Source organism: Typha latifolia, chromosome 15, assembly GCF_019914945.1.
Source record: "Typha latifolia isolate L0001 chromosome 15, TyphaL0001v2, whole genome shotgun sequence".
In the NCBI taxonomy this organism is placed as follows: Eukaryota; Viridiplantae; Streptophyta; class Magnoliopsida; order Poales; family Typhaceae; genus Typha; species Typha latifolia.
The window spans coordinates 7,362,262-7,387,225 of record NC_133100.1 but is presented as its reverse complement, the minus strand read 5'-3'; the positions used below and the strand labels follow the sequence as shown (position 1 = coordinate 7,387,225).

The following is a 24,964-nucleotide window of genomic DNA, read 5'->3' as shown; positions in this document are numbered from 1 at the left end:
TATAAACCTTTCTACTAGAAAATCTAACCATAGATAAATTAGCTATGAACATATTTATAGGAACACAGTACACGTAGGAGCTTAAATTAGCAAGTGCTGTTCATTGAGAACAGCTGTTTACAAGGATCATAATTACATCAGCACAATTATTTTTTTGAGAGATAAGTAATTACATTAGCATAATTAATTTGGAGATTTCACAATACATCAACACTGGTGGGGATTACATGCTCAGGGCTCTACTGCGGAGATCAGCTTCTCCTTCCACCCTATTAAAATTATATGAATTACATGCTCATGGCTCTCGAAGAGAGCTCAGCTTCTCCTTCCAATTCACCCTCGGGTACATCAGATTTCCCCTGCAAAGATTCGCCAATCAGCATACAGTTTGTTAGAAATTTGCAGTCTTGGATCATTCCAAAATAATAAACTTAGATATGCAAGCTGGATTGCATCAGCTGTTTGACCCAAAGAGCAAGCATATAGAACGAGATAAATCCCATCTATCTAGAGTCTGCTATATGGATAAATTTCTTCCATTCAGCTGTAATATATATAAGGTAGCTTACATATTTACATTTTATCCAAAAACCTTATTTGAAATTTAATATTGTATCTACAAAATTGTTCTTCTAGTTCTACTTAAAGCTTCCATCATGTTTTGGACTAGTAGTAACTTCCACAGACAAATAAAACATACCACAGTATCCTTCTCTTTGTTTTCAGAGATATAGCGCTCGAGAGCGCCATCACCTCGAAGAATCTTAGCTCCACAACCTGGTCGATGTACAGAGCCAACAGCTTCCTCATCAACAACGACTGCATCTATCTGCTCATCTCCTGTTTTTATATCTGGAATCTGATGGAGGATCATTGCAATCAATCAGACAATAACAAATAATAGAGATAATTTTGTTATAACTAATAATAATGCAAAAGAGTCTAGAGAATAGTTCATGCTTCTTTCTCAAACTTTAATTTCTAAATTTTCAGGATTTTGTTACATAATTTAATTCTCAACAAGGAGAAAGAAATAATCTAGATAGTCAAGAAGCATACCTCATACATGGCCTCAGTAAGAATACTTTCCAAAAGAGCCCTTAAACCACGTGCACCAGTACTCTTGGCCATTGCTTTTTTTGCAATTAACCGAAGAGCAGTGTCTGTAAAATGTAGCTTAACCTGGAAGAAACTGGTGTAACTAAAGATGGTTTGGACATACAGTCATACACAGAATGATACATGGAATAGGCATGCTCACATTGTTCATGCTGAATAGTTTCTTGTATTGTTTGCCGAGGGCATTTTTTGGCTCTGTCAAGACCTAAGTTAGAAAAACATAAGTTCTTAGTGTTGCAAAAATCAATATATAAACTTAATAAAGGACCTCCAATCATCAGATTACAGCAAACAATTAAGTAACCAATAGAAAATTAAAAAAAAAAAGTTTACAAATATAATTTGAGTATGATAAGCTTTATAAAAGCTTGACTATGCTGAATACGACATTTATTGCAGGAAACCAAGAATTATTTTTGCATGTGGAAAGAAGAGATATAACATACAGTGTAAACCAATAAGACCATTTGCTATATAAAACATCAGAGTGGAGGAAAATGAAAATTCATATAAAACAACAGAATTACAAATCATGATGTGGACCTCAGATCAGTTTTTAAAGACAAAAAAAAAAAAAAAAAAAAAAAAAAAAAAACTCCAACTGTCTTATACCTGAACAAGTTGCTCTTCATTCAGAGCCGATAAACTAACTAGTATAGGAAAGCGTCCAATAAATTCTGGAATCATGCCATATGCTACAAGATCAGCACTCTCAACCTGTGAAAACAGAATAGAAGTATCATAGGGAGATATGTCACAGTTGAAATAAGAGTTAAACATGCACATCTATATTGAAATCAAACATATCTTGAAGTGATACAGTTTTCAAGAGTTGGCCTCTGAGAGCCTATCAGCTCTATGCTTACTGATTCTAACAAGGATGATGTCACGACAGCATTTGTTAAGCCACCACTTCTCATGTTTGAACGTACTGGTGCTCCAAAACCTATAGAAGAATCTTGCCGTCTGTTTCAGGTCTAAAGGTCAGGCCACCTTCAAAACTGCATATTAAGTGAAATAATGAGGAAAACGCCCATATATGTTCAAATAATGCTACCTCTCTGAAATTGTTTTCTCCAAATCAACAAAAGCGCCACCACATATAAAAAGAATATCTTTTGTATCGATCTGCATATTGACACAAGCATTGGTTAAAGAAATGAAATTACTTAAGCACACCCATCACACCTAAAGAAGTTAAACATAGGTATTTTATAAATTTCAAAAGCATGATATCAAACCAACACTGAGTGCTTCCTCTTTCTCCCTCCAATTTTAAGATTGAGACTAGATAAAAACTTACGTGTCAACTATAGAAATAATGCACCTAATAGTTTCTTTATTGTTTTACATCTGGTGATATGCAACACAAGGATGGCCGTGCCAGTCGGCACTTGCCGTGCCGGCGGCGTACCAGCACATGGCACGAGGGGTGCCGCACGGCACCCCTCCTAATAGTTCCGCCGCTCGCCGTCGAGCTACCCGTTGCCGATCGCCGTCGCCGATCGCCGATCGCCGATCACCGTCGCCCGAGCACGTCGGGTGCCCTAGACCGAGGGAGAAGATGAGATCGAGAGAGAGAGAGAGATAAGGTTATCGGTTAAAATTTAAGTTGCGGATCCGGATCTCATCTTCTCCCTCGGCACGACCATCGTTGATACAACATACCACATCAACATCAAGGGAACTAGACAGCCTGACCTCCAGAAACATAAAACTTCAAAAATGGACAAGTTTGGTGCAGTTGATTACACATCAACATCAAGGGAACTAGGAGAGCCTTACCTCCAGAAACATAAAACTTCAAAAATGGACAAATTTGGTGCAGTTGATTACTCTCACTTGTGTACCTTACTACCTTATGGATGCATATAGATTATAGGCCTTATTGTGGAAATAAATTGGCATTTAAAGTTGATAATTCTCTAGACTGCAAGCCTGGGAATGTTCATGAGATGTTCTTACCTTGCAGGTGACTTGCACAACTTCACTAGCTGAAAATCACAAGTACAATAAAAAAAAATATGAAGCACACATGGAGATCACTTTATAGAATAAAAATGATCAAATGTGGCACTATAACTTTACAGAACATATAATATGAAGCCTCAATATTCAAAAACTAATATATGATTCAAGCTACATATTCTTGCAAAACACATCATTTTTGGTTACCTGTATATTATCACCCCGAGGGTGCTTCCTGGCTCCCTTCTCTGGTACATTGACTATCTGCAAACAAGAATTTTGTCAAAAATGAATTAGAATCTGAAGTTCAAATATTGTAAGAGCTATGTTACTTGATGAGACAGCTGTTTTTAGCAAAAGAAGCAGATTTATCTACATTCGACATTGAAAAGCATATGAAACAATTTACAATCAAACTAGCAAATTGAAAGGCCCATGTTTTGATTTCAGATGCCTTCTTTCAAGCATGGGAGAATAATACATAGCTTATTGATGCCCTTGTTCACAGACAAGATACTTCATCTAATCACAGGAACAAGCCTCACGAGAAGTTGTCCATCTCACAGTTATAAAGATCAAAAGAGGAGCAGCAATAATCAAGTACAACTACTCAGTAAAGTAATTAGAAGAAAAAATGATAAAAAAATCCATTTGTTACTGCAATTCTGTGTAGCACTATTATTACATGTGATGATTCTCTTAATAAATGCAGAGTATATAGTCCACTGGGAAGTACACAACCTGTAGAAAATTCTTGAAGGACAGGAAAATGCATGCATGGTTTAAGGACTTGAAATTATTTATTCATAAGGGCCCCATAAATCCAAAGCAAAGATCCTAAAAGCAATATACATCTAATATTTAAGTATAAGTTAAGAAACTACATCAACTGAAAACAAAATATAATGTATCACTTACAGTGCCTTCTAGCATTTTTAACAATGCCTGCTGAACACCTTCGCCAGATACATCTCTACTAATATTAAGACTCTCAGCCTGCATGTAAAAGGAAAAAATGACGAAGATTGTTCCCAGTAAATAAACCTGTATTGAAAGCAAAGATCTAATCAAGTCAAACCTTCTTTGTTATCTTATCAACTTCATCAATGTACACCATTCCCTGTTGAGCTGCTTGCACGTTAAATTCAGCAACCTAAATATGCCAAAAGTAAAACCATAAGCATCAAATACAAAATTTCAAAGAGAAGCAAAACTAGAAGATCAATCAACTAGTAGCAGGTGATATTGGAAGTTCAGAACCATGGAAGGGAAATACATATCACTAGCAGCCAAAAGAATTTATCATTAATGCATGCACCAAAATTCGGACTAGAATCTTGGATCTTCATAATAATCCACATAAGATAAAATAATCTGACAGTTGTTAGGACATTTCTGGAAAAAGAATCAAAACTGAAGCATAACATCTTATCGCCGGATCATCATTGGTTCAAAGAAAGGGGAAAAAGAATTTCCTAAACAAAGTAAGGCCTATTTCATATTGATGCTACAACTTAATATTCCTAGCATATATTAAGAAAGCAAAGGAAGCCCTGATCACAAGGACAACTACACTGAGGAACTTTTCAGCTTGTAGATCTGATTGCATACACCCCACAATGCTACATATTTCAAATTGTATGAGCTATTAGTGGATTGCACAATTTTTTCTACAAGGTGGTAAAAAAACACAATATCTTCTAAACAACTAAAGGATCTATAATGATGCAGCCACAAGAAAAAAGTTGATGCATGTGAATCGAAAAGAAACTCAAGCATTGCAACTCATCATGTAACACATTCCACCGTCTTTATAACAAGGACATTGTTAGAAGTTAGAACCGAGATACAAATTATGCATGAGGAATGTTTCAGAAGTGTACCGTCAGTAGCTTGTATAATATGGACTCAACATCCTCTCCAACATAGCCTGCCTACAAGAACATTGTATATTCAGTTTTGGTAATAGAAAAGGAATAAAATCATAAGAAGACACACACGAGATAACAAGTATGCACAAGATAACAAAAATAGACAAGTTCATTTTTTAATTATCCAATCATAGATATATAGTTGTTCATCATTTTCAATTATTATATATATTAAGTTAGTGACTTGGCAATCAAAGTATCAATAAATTTGTTATTTAGAAATTATTAAATTCATTCAGTCAAACTGCATCATAGATCACACCCAGAGGAAGTTCTTCATCTTGAAGAAAAAGATACTTCAATTGTCCTATTATCTGTTGGTTTACAGCAAGGTACTCCAGTATTAAGTTAAATATCAGGCATGTCCATATTTTGGAGGCCGTTCCAAAACTGAACAAATGATAGGAAATTAGGTTAAATATTTTATTATTTTAAACCCCTGTTTGGACCAAAATTACTACCCTGAAGTTTGTTTTGTATTATTAGCCTCCTTGCATTTTTTATTATGTTGCAACTGTTTAACAATGTTCGTGCATTTTTAATTTTAAAATTATTTGTCGGTTTAAATAAAAATCACTTTACCTCTATAAAACATTTTAGTTTGTACATAAATTACCCTGAACATTCTTTTTAAATACATATTTATTTAACAGAAGCATGGTCATTTTGTCATCTCTGTTAATGGTATTTGTATTTACAATTTAGTCAAAAGTGTAGGAAGGCGTACTAATACAAAACTAAGTTTATAGGAGTACAGTGATTTTGGTCCAAAATACAAGAAGATAAAATGTATTTAACTGTAAGAAATTTTACAATACCAATCCTCTTTTCTAATTAAAACATTTGGGATTGCTTTTATTAAAAGCAACTTGTTTAGACTACATAACTGTCCAGAAGTTCGAGCAGGCATAAAGTTGTGTATGTACAAGAACAGCCTATGATCTCATCCATCAATTATATTGCAGCCTTACACACAAGGCAAAGCATCAGAAATCATGTGTATTCTATAGAATTACAGGTGACAAAAAGATATTACAGATGTGCAAGCAAAAAATATAAAGTCAATGCAAGCCAATAGAAAATGTTATATGCTACGTTATTGTAGAATAGTGACTTAAATTTAAGAATGTCATCTTGCAGTAGATAGTGACTTTACAAGTTATATAACCAAATGCAAGATCTTAAGATGAAAAGCAAATTCGTTTACCAAAGAATAATTGAATACAGAAGTACACGAGGTCCCTGCAAGTACTACTAAAGAACAATAGACAAAAGGCAAAAGAACTGAATAGATAAACATATAGCATTATACTAGAAAATTTAAAATATCAAGAGACTTGCCTGTGTCAGTGTTGTTGCATCAGCAATTACAAATGGCACATTCACAAACCGAGCTAATGTCTTGGCGAGCAATGTCTTCCCTGTCCTTGCAGAAAGAATCAAATAAGGTCAGCTAACCAAAAAAATTCAGAAGACTGCCCAATCATTTTCCTTAAGCTAGATACAATCTAAACATCATTTTTGTTCAGAGGAAAGTAGGAATCCCTCTGCACAGAATATACGAAAAAGTAAAGGGCAGATACTGTACCTGAGCCAGTAGGACCCATCAAAAGTACATTGCTTTTCTCTAGCTCCACGTTATCGTCATCATCAGCTTCTGTCTCAAAATTACCTGAATCAGCTCCAGACCTACGCATTATTTATTTGAACTTAAGCTCACTAGTAGCAATCAAAGAAAAGCACCAGCCAGAAATAAAAGGTGATTCATACACAAGAACAAAGTGTACACCAAGGCTCCCTAGGAACTAACCCTTTCACTGATCCATGGTATATTCTTTTGTAATGGTTGTACACGGCCACAGAGAGCACCTGCAGTATAGAGTATCTGTAAATTGCGATAAGAAAACCCAGAAAATTCATAATGTATTATATTCATTCCAGGGTTTCAAATGATAAATTAATTTCTGTTCGAATTTATTAGCCTTATAGTAATTACTTGTCCTCCACCTTGCCCTTCCATTCCCAAGCACTCAATTTTAAAATTGCTAACCCGCAAAGATGATAAAACTCACTCTTTTAAGAAATCAAACTTCAATTAATGAACAGGAAAACGATAAAAATCCTACCTTTTTAGCGCGTTCCTGTCCAATCACATACTTATCAAGCCCCTTGCAGATCTCCTTCGGGGTCGGCAAATCCTTCCCCAAAGTTGATCCACCCCATCCCTCCTTGACCCCAAAGCCACCCCCACCACCCACTCCCCCTCCCCCTCCTCCTCCTCCTCCACCTCCGCCCGAACCGCCGGGGCCCGAAACCCTAACAACGTTCAAATTCGGCGGAAACGGCGGCCCAGGGGGAGTATGCACCGCGATCCCATTCCCGCCTCCCTCCACCGTATTCCCCGGCATCGGCGGCCAATTATCCGGTGGCTCTCCACCGTACGAAGACCTCAACGCCTCCCAAAATGACGAAGACCCCCTAATTCTCCCCCAATTCTCCTCACCCTTGTCAGGATCGGGGCTCCGGACGCGGCCGATCTCCACGAAGGTCCCCTGGAGGGGGACCAACTTGTTGGGGTGGAAGTAGTACGCGGTCTTGCAGCTAGGGCAAAGGTTAAGCGCCTGGTATCCCCCGCCCCGATCGGGCGTAGGGGGTGGACGGTTGGAGAAGATGACGTCCATATGCTTCGAGCATCGCGGGCAGTGCGCCTCGGCTCGGATACGGCGGGTCGGGAACGCGTCGGATGATCCGCCTCCAGCACCACCGCCACCATCCCACTTATGTCGCTCTTGCTGGTGGCGGTGCGCAGCGGCGGCGGAGGATGGCGTGGCAGATGAAGAGGAGGAGGATGTCCGATAGCGGTGGAGGGATTCGGATGCGTCGGCGGCGGCGGTGGCCTTCCGGGCCAAGCGCGTAACGGGGTCTCGAAGCTTCTTGAATCGGAGAATTCCCGACATCATATCGGGATCGAGGAGAGAGAGAGAGAGAGAGAGAGAGAAAGAAGGGTAGATGGGGGGGGAGGTGAGTTGGGAAAATTGCGGTGTCCGCTTTTTGCCTGGAATTACCGATGTCCGGATGAGGTAGATCACGGACCGTCAGATTGATGCCCTTGACGCTTTGGGATTCGTGCTGGCAAGGAGTTTTCAGATCAGACGCGAGTATTCGGATTAGACTCGATGTCGATAGTTGGTAGTCACCTTATCGTACTATTGGATCCCTCGAACCAAGAATCAAATACCATTTTGATTACTTTTTGCATATGACCAACATCCCTATGGTCCTAATTTGCAAAAGGTCACCTATTCTCGTATATCTATCTTTATATATATATATATATATATATATATATATATATATAAGTATTTAATTCGGGCAAGACATCTCCCCAATATGTTTTATAGAGTCTATCGTCACTCTATTATTTATTAATTATTGACTAAATAGTTAGAAATTAAATAATTAAAATGTAATATGATTAGTTGGATTGCACTCACTTTAATTTCTTTCGAACACAATCAAAGCAATTAAATGCATGTGTGCATGAATCTACTCTGCATCAAAACTGCGCTAAGTTAATGATGCAATAAGTTAAATAATATATATATATATATATACATAAGGTATGTGAGACTGCAAAATAAAAAACGCCACTCTGGTTCTTTTTGCAAATGGCCGATATCTTCTCGCTACTACTACGCAAAAGTCACCTATTCTTAGTATAACTATGTTTAATTTGGCGCGCGACGCCTAACCGGCGTTTCTCATATAATCGTCGCCGACTCTACCAGCGGCTTCTCTAACGGTTGCATGAGGTGGCGCTTCTAGCGCCGGGTAGAGAAGGGAAAGGGTGATGCGGTGGACTAGGGTTCTTGGAGAAGAGATCAAGAGGAGGAGTTCTGCGCATCTATCCGTAAGTAAATTTGACAGCCAGAATAATTTGTTCTTGTTCTTGTTCTTTCGCGTTTGTTAGAGTTGCAATATCTTGGTTGTATTTTGATGATCAAAACCCAATGCGCTGGGTACGTTTGCAAGCGATTCTGGATGGAATTCAATTGATTTTGTTCGGAAGTGAATTCCACTGTTTTGGGAATAACGATACAGAAATGAAATCCATCCTGTCATTTGAAATTTGGTAGGAATTCATAGTTAGATGAATGTGGAGTTTAGTTTTTGAGACCAAGTGATGCTAAACAAGTTGATTATTCTCATCAGTCCTGTGAAAGAAATTTGCAATGACTTCCGAGGTACCCCAGGGTTTGTTCTTCCATGAGCTAACACAGTCTATAGCTGAATATGTGTGTCAAAGAATTATGAATCAATTGCATGGTTGCTCAGTAATGACTGTTAATAGAAAGAATATCAAGTATTTTATTTTCTTCTAAATTTCAAATTTTTAAATATCAGTATTGCAGACAAAATCCTTCACATAAAAGTTAAAAATGACATATATGATATTGTACTTAACTACTTATGATCTCCCAGCAAAAATATAGAATAGGCATGTGGCACTTACTTAGCTGTTTAATTAGCTGTCCGATGGTTTATAGCATTTCAAGAACTTTATAGTTCACTACTGTACATAATTTTGTCATTTTAAATGTTTCTGTAAGTTGCTCCCGCTCCCGGTGGAACACATATGGAGAATTGACACCAAAGGTATGCATTAAGACATTCAGTACTGGTGTAGAATATCATAATATTAATAATTGAGGCATGCATTAATGACTTTCAAATATAAACAATGTGTTTCACTTGCCATTCCCTAGATTTTTTTTCATGTTATGCCAATGCCCTTCATATTCCATCCGGCAATTCTTTGTATAGAAACACAGACACTTTTGTGTTCTTTGGGAAAATAAGAATAGTGCTAGTATAAGTGCTGTTAGCATTAACTGGACCTTATAAGTAATTCAAGTCAGTTGCTGGCCTCTGAAGCGGCAATTCAGTTGCATTCTGATTTGCCAATGAAAGCTTTTAGTCTCTGGAGAGAGGTTGCTTGCTCTTTCTTTCTTTCGTTCTTTCGTTCATTCTTTCTTTCTTTCTTCCATTTGGGTGTTTTTACTATTGACATACAAAAGGGATCTTTCTGTTTCTCAGTGGAAGCAAGATAAACTTTGGTTATAGTATATGTAAATTTCTTTTTGTTTTCTCATGAATAATTCACTTAAGTATGTATTGATGCAATATGAAGGTTCAGTTTAATAGTTGATTGAAAGAGGCAGAGAACCTACTGTCAGTGGTTTCAGTTTTCTTTCTGTTCCAGTTTTATCGGACCTATCAATGTAGACTAGTGAAGACTCCTTTTTGTATGGTCTGATTCAAACGGAACCAGAACTCGGAAGTTCGATAGCTATATTTGCTGCAACTTCTTCCCAAAGCAGCTTTATGGTTCTTGAAGTCCTATTACCCTATCCATCTGGAACTCCTCTCCTTTCCACAATATGTTATTTGAGATCTATGGAATAGTCAACAGTGCAGTTTTCCAGAAGCTGACTATTAAAAGAAACTTACGTCAATTCTCTCCTTGAACAATAAATGATTGATAGTTCTGTGTGGTCTTTAGTGAAGTAAATTGAGTGCATTCACTGTTTGTATCCATCTCTATGTGCATCTGGCTAGAAGTTGGTTGTTGTATACACTTAGAGGCACCGGTTATCTACTATGTAGCACGAGTAAAGTACTGCTTATGCATTGTAAATAGAGACAATTTTTACAATGCTCTCAAGATAAGACATGTTTGTACACATGCTAATGAAGCACCACATATCATTATATTAGTACTTATGTTTTCTAATATATAAGATATTTCTAATTTGTATGCCTTCATAGGAGATTTTAACTGAAAATGTTGGAAAACTATGAAAACTAGCAAAATTTATAAGATAATTAGCGCCTGCAGGAATAACATTTAAGCATCAATTACTGTTATATGGTTGCTACAGGGAGATAACCATTCTGCTACAAACATCAAAATAATTTAGTAATTTTTCACTTTGGGCTTCTTTCAGAGAATAATTGATGAACCATGAGTAATAAGCAACCCAAAAGAAGAGAAGGATTATTTGTGTAATAAACTGAAAAAGAAAAGCTTTGAATATGTCGATAAGCATTTAATATTTGTGGCATTTCTTTTATGGGTGATATCTTACCTTGATGGTTGATACTATGCAAGTTTTTTGTTTTTCCTACTGACGCTCCTCCACCAGCAGTAGTAGTTACAATTTGATTTTGATACCATGGGAATCTATACTGATTGTCATAAATAAGTGTAAAACAATCACAGCCTCTTCATTCTTCTTTCCTATAGTCTATAGTTGGCTAGTTGCACAAGTTGCCAAAGTAAGTTTGTCTGACTCAGTTGAAAGGAAACAAACTAATGAAACTAATTCTGCAATGGCATACAGGTGAAATTATCTTCTGGAGTCCTCAATTGGGCTGTGGTTGATTTGTCCCAGTGGTGACATAAGATGGTGGACCTATGTCTGGTTCAGATACAGCGGTGACATCGGCTGCTGTGATGTAACTTTCAAATGGGTTTTCTCTCCTAGGAGCGGGCTGCAAACCCAGCTGTGTGCCCACATATCTGTTATGAATTTGTTCTGAGATCCAATGGACCACCAGCTCTGACCCTTGCTCAGACATGCACACAAGATCTTTATGATTCAGATGAACTGGCTAAGTTGGATGGATGAATTGAACTGGTTTGACCCTTGAGTAATGTCTGATATAATGTGTACATAGAACATCCAACTGCATTTGTCCCTTCTCCATGGCTGTCGGAGGTTATGTCTGTCGAACCTGCCCAAGTTATTCTACTAAAGAAATTGATTGATATTATCCTACTCTTGGAGGTTATTTGAAATTTTTTAAAGTTTTTGAAGAACCAAGATTCACACAATAACAAAGAAATTGTCTTATCAAGTTGTAATGTATACAAAAAAGTTCTAAATATCATGAAGGAAGAAAGAGGCATGCCTAACAGTGACTAATTTTTTTGGCTAGATGTTGCAGTCAAATTGTATGGAGCTGGTTACTGAACTCTCTGTTGATAGCTCATGCCATAACAATGAAAATTTGCAACTTGAGAGGTAACTGGTTCCAGTGGTCCAAGCATAAGGAGGTTATTGTCCCCTAGACTGCATTCTACTTCTCATGCTTATCTATTATCATCATGTAAGCAGCTTTTTCTTCTTTCTTTCTTTTTTCTTTTTCTTTTCCCTGTGATATATGCTGTTGGTCTCTCATTTGACAAGCCTTTTTTAAGGATTGCAATCAAGAATGGACAACAGATTGATTCTTCTGTCAACTTTTTGAAGGCCACTGAATTGCTTCTTACAAAGTAGAGAATCAGGGTATGTAACAATGTAAGTGCATGAAAAGTTTTTATGAATAAAACTGCACAAAAGAAATATGATGTACAGGCACAATTAATGTCCTCTCATCTAATATTAGAAAGGCAAGGAAGGAAGTATTTGGCATCATTGGGTTCTTTATTGTTTTCTTTGCTCTATTATCTTTTTTACAAGACTTTTTTTTTTTGCGTTATTATGAAAACACTTCAAAATGAAACAAATTGGAAAAAGAAAATAAGAAGAAGAACTTGTGCAATCAGAAATTTAAAAACAAAATCTGGAAAGATGTAATGCATATGATTTTTTTTTTCCCTTTTCCTTTTGGTCTTTTAAGATAAATTAGCCACATAGAATGATCCTTCATGCAACCTAGAAACGCATGGCCCACGTACTTAAGCTTTCTGATGACATATTTAACAATTTCATGCACAAAAATCCTAAATCCTTTGTCTCTAGATGAATCATTTTCCCCAGGGTTGAAGTACCAACACAAACTAGGGATGTACTTATAAATCATGTCCTTCTGGGGTAGCAATTGAATGCCCACCGCCCAGTAGGCATATCCCATGTAAGGTATCCACCATCCATTTCTGTGACATTTATTATACCTTATGTAGGCAAAAGAATCCAACCAATTTGATGCTTCTTATATAAATTCTCTTAACCAACAATTTCTCTAAATTCAGATGATCAATGAGTCTCATAATGTTTGAAAATTCTTAGGCTTGAATCCCAGCGGCAAAAAAAAAAAATTTCTGACTGAGATACAGTTTTTATGTCCCGCGGAGTAAAACAAAAAAAATATGTGATACTATCAAACCAAGAAATATTTAAGTTTTTGGAGGGGGCAATCCAGAAAACTGTTACATTAATCTCTGTTCTTTCTCTCTTCATGCTTTGCTCCCTAAACAAAGTTTTTGACTATTCTAACAATGTAGCAAGTAGGTAAGTTACAAACTTATTTACAAGGCTATATGACTTATAGTCTATGTTTATGCCGCGTAACATAATTATTCACATATAAAATTCGCGTTATGAGTTTGAGATTTTATTTAACATTAGATTGTTATCTCCGTGAGTGATTTTGAGTATGCGTAGATAAAAAAAGTATTACGACAGATTTCAACGATAACATTTTAATTTAATGCAGCTATTAAAAATCGATTTTCCTTGATGTAATCAGTCATCTAATTCTGTAAATAAGTTTTGAACTCAGCTATTTAATACAATATTTAATGTGTAGGCCTAGAAAGGTCAGAAACTCCTGCCAACATGCAACATAGTTCTTCATGTGCTCCTACTACTGAGCACTTGAGGCCAGAAAAGACATTACACTGCTGAAATTGAGATGCATGACAGTCTGTTTCTATGGTTGGGAGTTGATGAGGGTACTCTGAGGTCATTGATCACTCAAAGCTCAGACTTGAGAAACAGTACATACTTGTCACACTTTGGGTCGTCTCATATTGGCTACATTAGACCTCCACTCTTGGTCCATTTATTAAGGTGATTGCCAACCATAGCAGCTGCTCTGCAGTTGGCACTCAGGCACTCACCATTGTCTATATACTTTGTTATAAATGTCATTAAATGCATGGCATGCCTGCTATGCTTCTCCAAAGGGATTGGGGCAGAAATCCAGTACTTATCATCCCAAGGGCTATAGGAGGGGAAAACCTAGAGTTTGTTAGAGGTTTGTGTCGAAAGATTTAGTTAACAAAAGAAAATCACCGTTCTCTGACAACTTAAGCTTTTAGAGAAGTCGATGAGGTTTCGTGTATCGAACTTCTTACATAGATGATTTGTCGGTATTTGAACTCAGGATCTTCACTATGATACTATATGAAATCATCAGTTTTCTTTTAAATGCTTGACCTAATAGGGAAGAAAGGATTTCATCTTTTGTACTGCTTGGTAGTTTGCTGCTTTACTTCTCCATTTCCCTTTACCTAGAATGAGCCTCATGCTCAGAACATGCAGGACTGCAGGCTTGCCTTAACAGCAACATCATCCACATGGCTTTCCTTTGAACTAGTCATGAAGCTCTTACAACAATGGAGACACTTTTATGAACAAAGATGGCAAAGGTTTTATTGCAGGGAAAGACATGGCTGGTAGATCAAATAATTGCTCCTCAACTCTTTGGTGATTCCTATCCTTTTGCAGCCCCTGCTATGCTCCTATTTCTCCATCAACCTTTTGCCTGCTTAATATGAATCTCTATCACAATTTTCTCGGCAAATTGATGGTCAAGGGTGAGCATCTGGATCATGTTTTGTCTATATATTTGTTGCTTGTGGCCTATAAACTCATCTCAGAATAACCATATTAAATAGCCCGTCAAAATTTTGTTATTCTCTCTCAATCTTTTATAACCATTAAATTTGAAATTAAGTGAACAGGCAGATCTATTAAAAGTATTTTGGCTTTTGAATGGTGAGTTTTCATATTATATATATTTCTATGCTTCATGAGACTAGTATGAGGAGAAAACAAAATAAGGTAACTGCGCAGATTTACTAAGATTTGTCTACATAAACCATGCTCTGGAATGATGGAATTTTTTATGAACTAACAAGAGCTTACACTGTTGCATTGGATCAGTATCAGTGAACCAATAAAGCCTTACATAGAGATAGAATTACTAAGGTCTCTATTTCTAACAGCATATACTTTTGATGAATTGGGTTTTAATATGAATGTCAAAGCCAGTTTCTCTTTACCTGTCCAATAAGTAGTATCAGAGCTCATGATTTGGGCTTGTAGCTACTAGTCAAAACAGACATTAAAATAAAGGCCAAATAGGATTAGCATTCAGACTTAGTTAAATTCAATAAAGCAAGATTCCAGAATCTGCTGAGTTTTTTAATGGGCCAGTTTTATTAGATTTGATTCACTGGAAGAAACCTAATTGCTTCTATTAAATTTCAGTACAACCATAATAAACATCTCTACATAGGATAAGAAAGTTAAGATCTAGCATACTCATTAGCTGTAAAAGGTACATTAAACCACTGTGCCTAATTTTAGACCCAAAAAGGATCAATGTCTTAAAATTTAACCAACCTCCCTAACCTACATCACCTTGCTAATTGAGACATGACATAGAAAGAGAATCCCAACAGTAACACAAGAAAGAGATGGACATGACATGCTCTACTAGTTTTTTTTTTCCTAAGTCCACCTCTCAGAATCAGCATCTAGCCATGGAGGAAGTAATCTGACATTAAACTTTTTTGTTTTTATTTTTTGGTCACTCAAGCTGTAGAGGGCTCTTCTTGGCAAGATTGTGCTTGTTGTTGTGCATCCACACCTTGAGGACTCTCCTCTTGATCCCAATCTCCTGGCAGAATTGCTGCACCACACCCTCCTCCTGCTTCTGAAGCCTCCACCCAACCTTCTCAGCAAAGCTCAGCATCTTCTCCTTCTGCTCTGGTGTGAACTTGGTCCTGAACCTCTTCTTCACCATGGGCGGCCTTGCCATGATGCCACCCACCCCTTCCATCTCATCAGATTCAGAGGTCTGGATGGCTCCCAGGGGCATGATCATGTGGTGAGGTGAAGGCCTGGGGATGAGGCTGTTGCTCCCTGGGCTGTACCCAAATGCATCTGACCCTGAGATCAAGAGACCCTTTTGGCCCATCACCTTCCTACCTCCTCTGAATGGATGGAAGCACTCACATGGAGATGGCTCACCTTCTACCTCCTTCCTGTGGAAGTTCCTGTGGCAATTGCAAGCAGAGCACTTCAAGGCTTCTAGTGTGCCTTCCTCACCACTTGGCATGAACTCTCCACAGCCATCAGTGGCATTCCCACCAATGGAGGCTGCATGGTTCTTTAAGCACTCCCTGTACTTGGCCACCACCACTTTCTTGTTGCTAATGTTGTTGTTGTTGCTGTTGTTGTTGTTGTTGTTGTTGTTGTTGTTGTTGTTGCTGCTGCTGTAGGGGTTGTAGGGGTTGGTGGTGAGTGAGTGGTGGTGGTGGTGCTCCTCTGAGCTGGCTGTGGAGAGAGGAGGAGGAGGAGGAGGAGGGCCATTGGAGGAGTGGTGGTGGAGCTGAGGGTTGTCATGGATGGTAGAATGGTTATGGGGCTGACCATGTCCACCAACATATGTGCTGGTTATTGGGATTGGGATCTCTCCTTCATGGCCAGAAAGATCCATTCCTCTCTCTCTCTCTCTCTATCTTTGTGCTACTTCTTTTTCCTATCCTGCTCTTTTCTGGCCTGGAAACCAAAAAGAAAAAGGTCAAGGACAAGAGAATTACACCACCCAAATTAATTACTCATACAACATAAATGTAGAAGAAAATTATATAACTAATCAGATATAATGTTTTGAGTCTGAGTTTCTTGGGACTCCAAATAGAATAATAGTAAAAGAAAATAATGGAACCCACTTGTGCTGTTGTGCAATTTTATTTTATTTATTTATTTATTTTTATTTTTATTTTTTTGGCAGAAAGACACTGGGGAATTGGAAGCTCTGAGGTTTCTAGATAACCTTATCAAGAAGACACTAGTCAATTACTTTCCAACCTTGTGGAGGAAACAGTGGAGCAAGATAGAGGTGGAAACTAGATAACAAGCACTATGGCTCAGATCATTGGGCTTCTTGATGAATTAGGTGGAAAGAACACTGGAGAGAGGGTGAAACAAAACAGTAAACCTTGGACTATTTCTTTTCTTTTCTTTTCTTTTTTTCTCCAAACTTTTGAGACATCTCCTTGCAAAACCTCTTTGGAGAGAGAGGTAGAGAAGAAGAAGAGAGGAACAGGAACAGTGGAATTATAACAATAGAAGACACCTAGTAAGGGCTAAAAACTTCTTTTCTTACCATGAAGAAAGCAACAACATTCTCTACAGTGGCCAGGGACCCCCTAATAGGCTCTATGCCCATTTCATTTCCCTCCAAAGTACAACCTTAGGAAGGCAGAACAACTCCATGTAATGGTTGGAGTCATGCAGCAATGCAGAATGCTGGAGAACCTAAGACACAACGAACCCCCCACCTTCCTCTTTCTCTCTTGTGGTGAGAGACAAGAGGAAGATGGCGACTTAGTGGCTCAAAGGTAAACCAGAGATTAACTACTACTACTACTACTACAACTACTACAAAGCCTGCAGAGGACTGAAAGCAACAAAAAAGAAAAACAAAGGAAATCATATGGATATTTAATCTAAGCTTGAGATAACTCACATCAGTTTCTCTCTTTGAAAGACTCAATAAATCCTCCAATCTTGCATCCCATGAGAAAAATATACAAACAAGAGACTTGAAGAGACTTGAGAGAGAGAGAGAGAGAGAGAGAGAGAGAGAGAGAGAGAGAGAGGAAGGAAGGAGGAGAATTTGGTGGAGAAGTAGTGCTTGTGAGACACTTAACAAGAGGCTTATAACAATAGTGAGGAAGCACAAAGGCAGGAACAAATGGAAAGAGAAAAGTGGAAATTTTTTTTGCAGGACAAAGAGAACAGAGGGAGTTTTAGGAGGGTGTAATAAGTAAAAAAAAGAAAGAAAGAAAGAAAAAATAAAGCGTGGGGTGTTTGCTTTGCTTGCACTATCAGGAATCAAGCTTACGCCATAGTTAGAGAGAGAGAGAGAGAGAGAGAACTGTAGTGTCAGAGAGGGGGAGAGGTGCAGAGGAGGGGGAGAAACACAGTTAGTCCCCACACTAGAATTTGAAAAGATAAAATAAGATCTACATCTACTTAAATACACAAATGCCCTTAGCAGAATTAAAAACAATCTCATTTTATATTCCCCTTTAACTCACTAACTATTCTAAAAGTTTAAACCATAAATCTTTATCTTCTAAAACTCGAGATACTGTTTGCTTAAGTTTTTAAGGCCACCAAATTATTCCAAATGCTAAAGCTATTCTTTTATATTTAAACACTACACTCAGACACTAATAACTTAAGTTTTTAGGTAACTAGCTTGACGGTAAGTATGATTATATGAATGAGACCATAATATGAGAGGAGAGAGTATACTAGAAGATTGATTACTTTATATTACATTTACTAGCTTGAGCCAATGGTACTTTGTACTTTAGGGTAGCTAATTTGAGATTCATAGTTTGATGAGAGTCATATTCAAACATCTTATGATTAGTTGATTTTAATGGGTTATTAGATTCATATATGAAGGATGAGGCAAGGATAGCAAGGGGTCTTAATCACTTTCTTGATGAATAAAGTGTAAGCCATACAAAGTGCAGATAGAATGATCCTTAAGGTACATTACCTTTTTAGCTTTTTATCATCTGAATGTCTCATTGATCCTCAAAGAATGTTCTCTCTACCATTTTAGATACTTTGTGCTTCAAAGTGAGATAAGGGGAGATCCTTGAATATTTCTCAAAGAAAAGAGGTCTTAACAAACTTGTGCCTTTAAATTACTATTCTCTCTTTTGTTACACATCCTTGACATCCCCATCACTTTATTCTTCACTATCTTCATCTTTATTCTGCCCTAACTCATCCTAACATAACACTCAAATGTTTGATGGTAATTGGAATCTTTAGAAGGTCTAGATTATCACAAAAGAAAATAAAGCAAATACTACTTTATTATGAATTTCTTAGACTTCTTATCAAAACATCAATATTAAGAGATTGAAAGTTCAAACTCCTTATAGAAGCATTAGGAGTTTGACTTCCCTCGGTGATGATTTAGGGTTTAATTAGGTCCGCCAAAATTGCTTCACTCCTTATAGAAACATCAGGAGTTCGACTTTCCTCGGTGATAATTTAGGTTTATAATTGGGACCGCCATAAATTCTCTATTATCTCTAATAAAAAAAAGATACCAAACTAAAAACTTGATATGAGAGACCCTACAATCAAAGGAAAGTGCCCCTGTCCATTGAATAAATCACAAGCTTTTGTTGGCTTTACACATTTAATGCCAATTGAAAAAGATGTGCTCCTCTGTGTGGAGAGAGAGAGAGAGAGAGAGAGAGAGAGAGAGAGAAGGGGGGATTAGGATAGAAAAGCATGTGGTGGGGAATTAATTTTGATGGCCTGCAAGAAGGGAAGAAGAGAGGCAGAGATGGCAGCAAATTAAATGGGATTTTGATGACTCACTGATCACACACATGTCAAAGGCTCTCAACCCAACTCAGGATCTCTTAGCCAAATACATGCCATCTCAATCAGTGACAGCAGAAGCCAAGCCATAGACTCTTTTCTTCTCCTCTATCTATCTATCTATCTATCTATCTATCTATCTATCTATCTTTCTTTCTTTCTTCTTTTTGGTTATGTTTTAGATGCCTTATCCCCTCACCACCCTAACTCCTCCACACATCTCAATGATAATTAGTAACTCTTTCAAATGTGGGAGAGGAAAAGAAAGCAAAAAGGTTTGGTAGGGTTGTTTGTCTTATTTATTTCTTTTAAGTCTTAAATTTGTAGACTATTATGCAAACAAACCGAAACCTGGTGTAATTTTTAATAAAATTTAATTTATCAGAAAAAATATGTACCGATCAAAGAATAAAATTATCTTTGCTTTATTGTCCATTCATTTTTTTATCCTTTTCATTTTATTTCTTAGGGAAAATCGGAGCTTAAATTCCTATTTTCCATGGATTTTCAATCCCACAAAAAAAAAACATCCTCAAATGTGATTAAATGGGACAAATAACTCACTCATAAAAACTAAAAAATGTTGCCCTAGTTTTCGATCTATGCATACCCATCACAACTCACAGATTGATACATTAGTGCATACCCGAACTCATGCCAGAGCAAACCCTAATCAAAGCCATGCCTATTACTTAACCTAATCCTTTCTCACCTTCTCAAATCTATAAACTTTGCTAAAAAAAAAATTCAAAAAACTTTTTAAAAAAAAAAACCCCTATATCCTTTGGACCACAATCCCAGGTGTACTACTTATGAGTGGACCATGATCAGATTCTCCATGATCTTGGTGGCCTTGAAGAGAGGAAGGAAGGAAGGAAGCTAATCCATCTGGGGATCATTGGATGGGATTGGATTAGCAGTAGTGGTGTTCCCTTAGGGCATTGGATTCTGGGACCAACTTGATCAACATGCAACACACTAGGGTTTGTATCATCTTCCAATCTGTTAACTTGTCCCCATCCATCCATAGGTCTCTTTCTCCATCCCTCCCCCTCTCCCCCTCCTTTAGGTGTTCTCTTTTGTTTCCTCTTAATCTTTGGCGTTCCTTTTAGTATGCATAGTACCGTAACTACCATTGTCTCATTAGAAAAGCTTCTTTGGAACTTGTCATTTTGGCTACCATTTTTCTAGCAGCTCTTACCTGGTATGTTGGATTTTGTACCTCCATAACTTTAACGATGTTGCTAGATTTTTTTAATACTTGTCTGCTGTAACAAAAGCAATTAAGAGTTTTAAATCTAAACTACAAAAGTACTGAATTAATTAATTAATTAATTAATTAATTATGGAGGCAAAGCAAGTACAAGGGTTGCTTCCAAGGAAGGGAACGGTGGACAGCAGTGAGCTTTGAGTTGGATTTTCCGTTGTCTTTAAGACACCTTAATCATTTTTTTTAATTGTGATTTGGTACTTGTTTTGAGACAAAAGGGATGTCGATTTGGGGGTTAAATTAAGATTAATTTTCTCATCGGGATTGCTTGGGGTTGCTTTTTTAAGGGTATTTTTACGAATCACATCTTATATTTTTAATAATTTTGACTAACTATTTAAATTAATAAAGAGTGTTAAATGATAATTATTAAGAAAAAGTAAGGGTAAGGTTACAAAATTTTTTAATACAAGTATGAATTATAAAACAGACAAAATATAGGGTGTAATTTGTAAAAAAAATTTATTTTTTAAATTTTAGTAGGTGATGTTATATCTAAAACATCCTGTTCCGTTTACTTGATAGATGGACGTGAATTAATTAAAAAGGCCTCTTTTTGGGGGGGGTTTCTTTTTTTGCATTTCACCTCCTACTTTATATGGTTATTATATTTACACCCTCTTTTTTCTGTAATTTTAAAACTTCTAATTTGGTTATTTTTTAGGTACTATTGAAAATTAAAATAATAAAAGAGGTATAATATAATATTATAATATAGGGGGTGCGAAGGTTAATTTAGTCTTTTCGAGGAGTTTACGGTGAATTCTAGTGACGTCGGTTGGCATCATTCTCTCGTTTGTACAACCCACCTCATATGATCGGAGGGTTTTTTGTAAATAACTACCTAAACTTCTGATTTATTGCTAAAATCCTCCTCCGTTTTAGATATTTGGAATAGAAATCCTTCTTTTATGAGAATATTTATTAAAAACTCACTTTCCTAGGTAATACAGTCAGAATATGATTTATTTTTAAAATATTCTTCAGGAGATATATTTGCAAAGCAGGAAAACAACAAATTTTTAAAAAAATATATAGAAAATTTATCAAAAATACATTAAGTTTTATCTTTTTACTGTACGGAAATTTATCATTGGGACCCTCCATTTTACTTTTAATACTTCTAAAACACTTATAGATAAGAAAATAACCTTAAATAACTTGGGTAAGTTCTTTAAGTTAATATTAAATAAAAGAGGTATCAAATTTTAAGGTTAGAAAAAAAAAACATTTTAGATACTTTTATCTTTTATTTTCAAATTATTAGTATCTACAAATGAAAGGGCGTGAATGATAATAAATAAAATTCGTTCTCATCATTCTTTTATTAACACCTCTCTTCTTCTTCGGAGATTTTGTACCCTTATTTTATTTTTCTTATAATTTTTATAAAACATCATGAGTTAATTAAATTCAACTATTTTTAAATAGAAGAGTATCATCCAAGAAATATGGTGGGGTTGGGAACTGTTGGTTGGACTATAGCTAACAGTAAGGTGTTATATTAAAAAAAAAAATTAAAAAAAAAACTCAAAGATCAGAAAATAACAAAAATAGAGGGTTTTATTTAAAAATGTCCCTAAGGTTAATAGCTAGGTTTTAATGAAGCATAACTTCTTCTTCTTCTTCTTCTTCTTCTAATATATGGGAAAAAGGAGGGCAATTGTAAAAAAGAAGCACAACATTCTAAAGCACGTGCTCCCACGCACAGTATTGCATGCATTTGGCCCTCTGCCATGCCATAATGCTGAAAACCCCACTACTCCTCCTTCTCCATACCTTCTCTCATTAAATCCTCTGAAATGGATTCAGAAAACACTCACAAACTCACTCACAGACTCCGTTTTCTTGGAGAGTAATCTTCCAAGCACTCACTGTTGCTTTGTTGAGCTGTTTCTGTTATCATTCAAATCCAACTTTCATGCCTTGTAATTAATCAACTGCACAAAGATATACATGCATATGGGAGTCGATCTTCTCCTCTCAGACTTGCACCATTGGCATAGCAATCAATTATATTATGCCCATTGCCCCCCTTCCCCAGTACTGCTCTTTTTACTGCACAAGTGTGTGTATATGTGTATGCTTTGATGCTTTTCTTCTAGCTTAGACAGAGAGGAAGTCACTGGATTGTCTCAGGCTTTTGGCTGCTAATGGGTGTCATAGTGGAAGGTTCTCCACTCATCACTAGGAAGACCGTAGAAGAGTTGCCATCTCCTAAGCCACATTTATTTTACTTTTTATTTTTATTCAATATATATATATATATATATATATATAGTGTGCATTATTTAGTTGTGTGTAATATCTCACAATTACCCTAACTAATATATAGTTACCATACATATGAACCAACTTTACTTTTTGTTTTTAAATTTTTTTAAAAAATTCTAGTCCGTCAGCAGTTGTTAAGTTAAAGTGTTAGTGTTAGTTTATTATATATATTTTTTCTCCATATTTTTCAAATTAAAATCAATTTAACTAGTCTAGTAGTTATAGTTTATATGTAGAAGCTAGAAGTGAATCTTTAGTTTGAAATAATTATTTCTCTCAAAAATATTTGTTAATTAGTTCACTCTAAAAGCTTAACCTCATATATTTCGAGTCTTTGACATAGCAATTATTATATAGAATTCTACTTTGTCAACCAAATATTTGATAATAGATTAAATATAGGATTTTTGGCATATATATATATATATATATATTCAAAATTCCTTATTTGTGTGTATTATAGATTTTACATGCATGCCCTTCATGTTACTCTTCCGTAAAATCTTAGTCATTTAACAAATAAAAAGACATGAATATCCTTAACCGAAAGTAATGTATAAAAATAAGAACAAGAATATTTTGATGGATAATCAAGACATTCTTTTATTGGTGTTTTATTTCACATCAAGAGAATAAATTTCAAAATGTGGTTAGACTTGCATGCTTGAGTTTAGATAAGAGGAAATGAGAGCTAAAAGAGAAGAAATTGGAAGAGAAAAAAAGAACAGAAGACATAATTAAGTACCCTTACAAAAGAATATATTCTTCAAAGCCCTAGCAAAACACCAATTGCAATCCCTCTCTAAGATGTCAGAGATTGGTCTCTTGACTAGTCACTCTTCAATAGTCCCCTTTTTTTTTCACTTTAGCAGCATGCAATTATGCATTAAAATAAACAATCTTCTTTCTAAAAGGTTGCCCATCTCATGGCAGAGGTGGAATAACAGGAAGAATCTCTCTCTCACCTTTAAATCATGAAGCATTGTAGCTTCTTCATCTATTTCACATTTTGGTTTTCTCCATCAATTTCTTGATATATACATTGGTAGAAGTAGTTTAGGGGAAGAACAAGTAAAAATAGTTAATTAGGGGTATAGAAAAGATTATGTTGCATTAGCTCAATAAAGTTCATATGACAAAATAACCAAGTATATATAATAAATAATATCCTAAATGCAAATTTTCCAATTACCTTCTAAAAGCCTATTAGGAAATTTGGCAAATTATATTTCACAAAGTTGAGATGAACTAGACTACAAATAAGGATGATGAATGGAAAATTTTAGACCTCATAAAGATGGTATAAGATGCTCTCTCTCTCTCTCTCTCTCTCCTTTTCCCTACACAAACAACATTTCCTTAATTTGGGCTCTCTTAACAAGCTAAAGTGAGTGACAAGGGAAAAGAGAGAGGCAAAATATACTTTGGGAAATTCCTTCCACCTTTTAAAATTTTGTCTTGAGATGGAAAAGACACTCTTTTTCTTCATGGCAAGATTCAAAGGACCATAAAGAGTTTTCTTTTCTAAATTTTTATTATTAGCGTCAAATACTAGATCAAAAATGCTTATACATAAAAAAAAATAGGATATTCAATGATACTTTTTTATAATCAATATCTCGTCGAATTCAGTGAGAAATTGAGTATTAATTACTGGGATATTTACTAATACATCACTCATAGTAGGATTGAAATTTTATAGCAAAGGCATTTTCCCGTCTCTCCTCGAGGGTTCCTAGATCCCTTACATTTCCTCTCTTTATCCCCTTCTCTCTTCCTAAAGCCCATCCGACCTCTATTGGATCGGTCGGTGAGGCTTAGTTGGAGGAGAGGGGTAGTTTGGATGAGTGGTCGTAATTTTATCTAACTATAAAGAAGAAGAAAATCATACTAGTTTGGATCAATTTAATTCAAACTTGATTATTTAAAATAGACTTAAGTTTTCTTGACAAGCGACT

At 36.2% G+C, this 24,964-nt stretch overlaps 2 protein-coding genes and 1 long non-coding RNA gene across 5 annotated transcripts; 1 reads left to right on the top strand and 2 right to left on the bottom strand.

Moving 5' to 3' along the window:
* Positions 1-53: 53 nt before the first annotated feature.
* On the bottom strand, positions 54-8,270 carry LOC140802332 (CLP protease regulatory subunit CLPX1, mitochondrial-like). 2 transcript variants are annotated; one of them, XM_073157829.1, is made up of 15 exons: positions 7,145-8,270; positions 6,829-6,887; positions 6,607-6,707; positions 6,356-6,439; positions 4,971-5,017; positions 4,166-4,240; positions 4,006-4,083; positions 3,295-3,351; positions 2,177-2,247; positions 1,986-2,085; positions 1,732-1,836; positions 1,262-1,324; positions 1,060-1,182; positions 701-859; positions 54-359 (listed from the first exon to the last, which is right to left on the bottom strand). In XM_073157829.1, exons 1-15 carry the CDS (start codon positions 7,976-7,978, stop codon positions 288-290), a joined length of 2,028 nt encoding a protein of 675 aa, XP_073013930.1. In that variant the 5' UTR covers positions 7,979-8,270; the 3' UTR covers positions 54-287. The 2 variants fall into 2 exon arrangements, with proteins under 2 accessions (XP_073013930.1, XP_073013931.1); XM_073157830.1 differs by having other exon boundaries at positions 4,971-5,021; positions 6,360-6,439.
* A 519-nt stretch (positions 8,271-8,789) lies between these two features.
* On the top strand, positions 8,790-14,703 carry LOC140802336 (uncharacterized). The gene is made up of 4 exons (XR_012111634.1): positions 8,790-8,928; positions 11,423-11,800; positions 12,030-12,382; positions 14,351-14,703. It is a non-coding gene; the product is annotated as an uncharacterized lncRNA (long non-coding RNA).
* Positions 14,704-15,326: 623 nt separating this feature from the next.
* On the bottom strand, positions 15,327-18,045 carry LOC140802331 (zinc-finger homeodomain protein 2-like). Of its 2 annotated transcripts, none has more exons than XM_073157826.1 (2): positions 17,571-18,045; positions 15,327-16,597 (listed from the first exon to the last, which is right to left on the bottom strand). In XM_073157826.1, the coding sequence occupies exon 2, from the start codon at positions 16,533-16,535 to the stop codon at positions 15,624-15,626; it is 912 nt and encodes a 303-aa protein (XP_073013927.1). In that variant the 5' UTR covers positions 16,536-16,597; positions 17,571-18,045; the 3' UTR covers positions 15,327-15,623. The 2 variants fall into 2 exon arrangements, with proteins under 2 accessions (XP_073013927.1, XP_073013928.1); XM_073157827.1 differs by lacking the exon at positions 17,571-18,045 and adding an exon at positions 17,208-17,464.
* Positions 18,046-24,964: the final 6,919 nt, after the last annotated feature.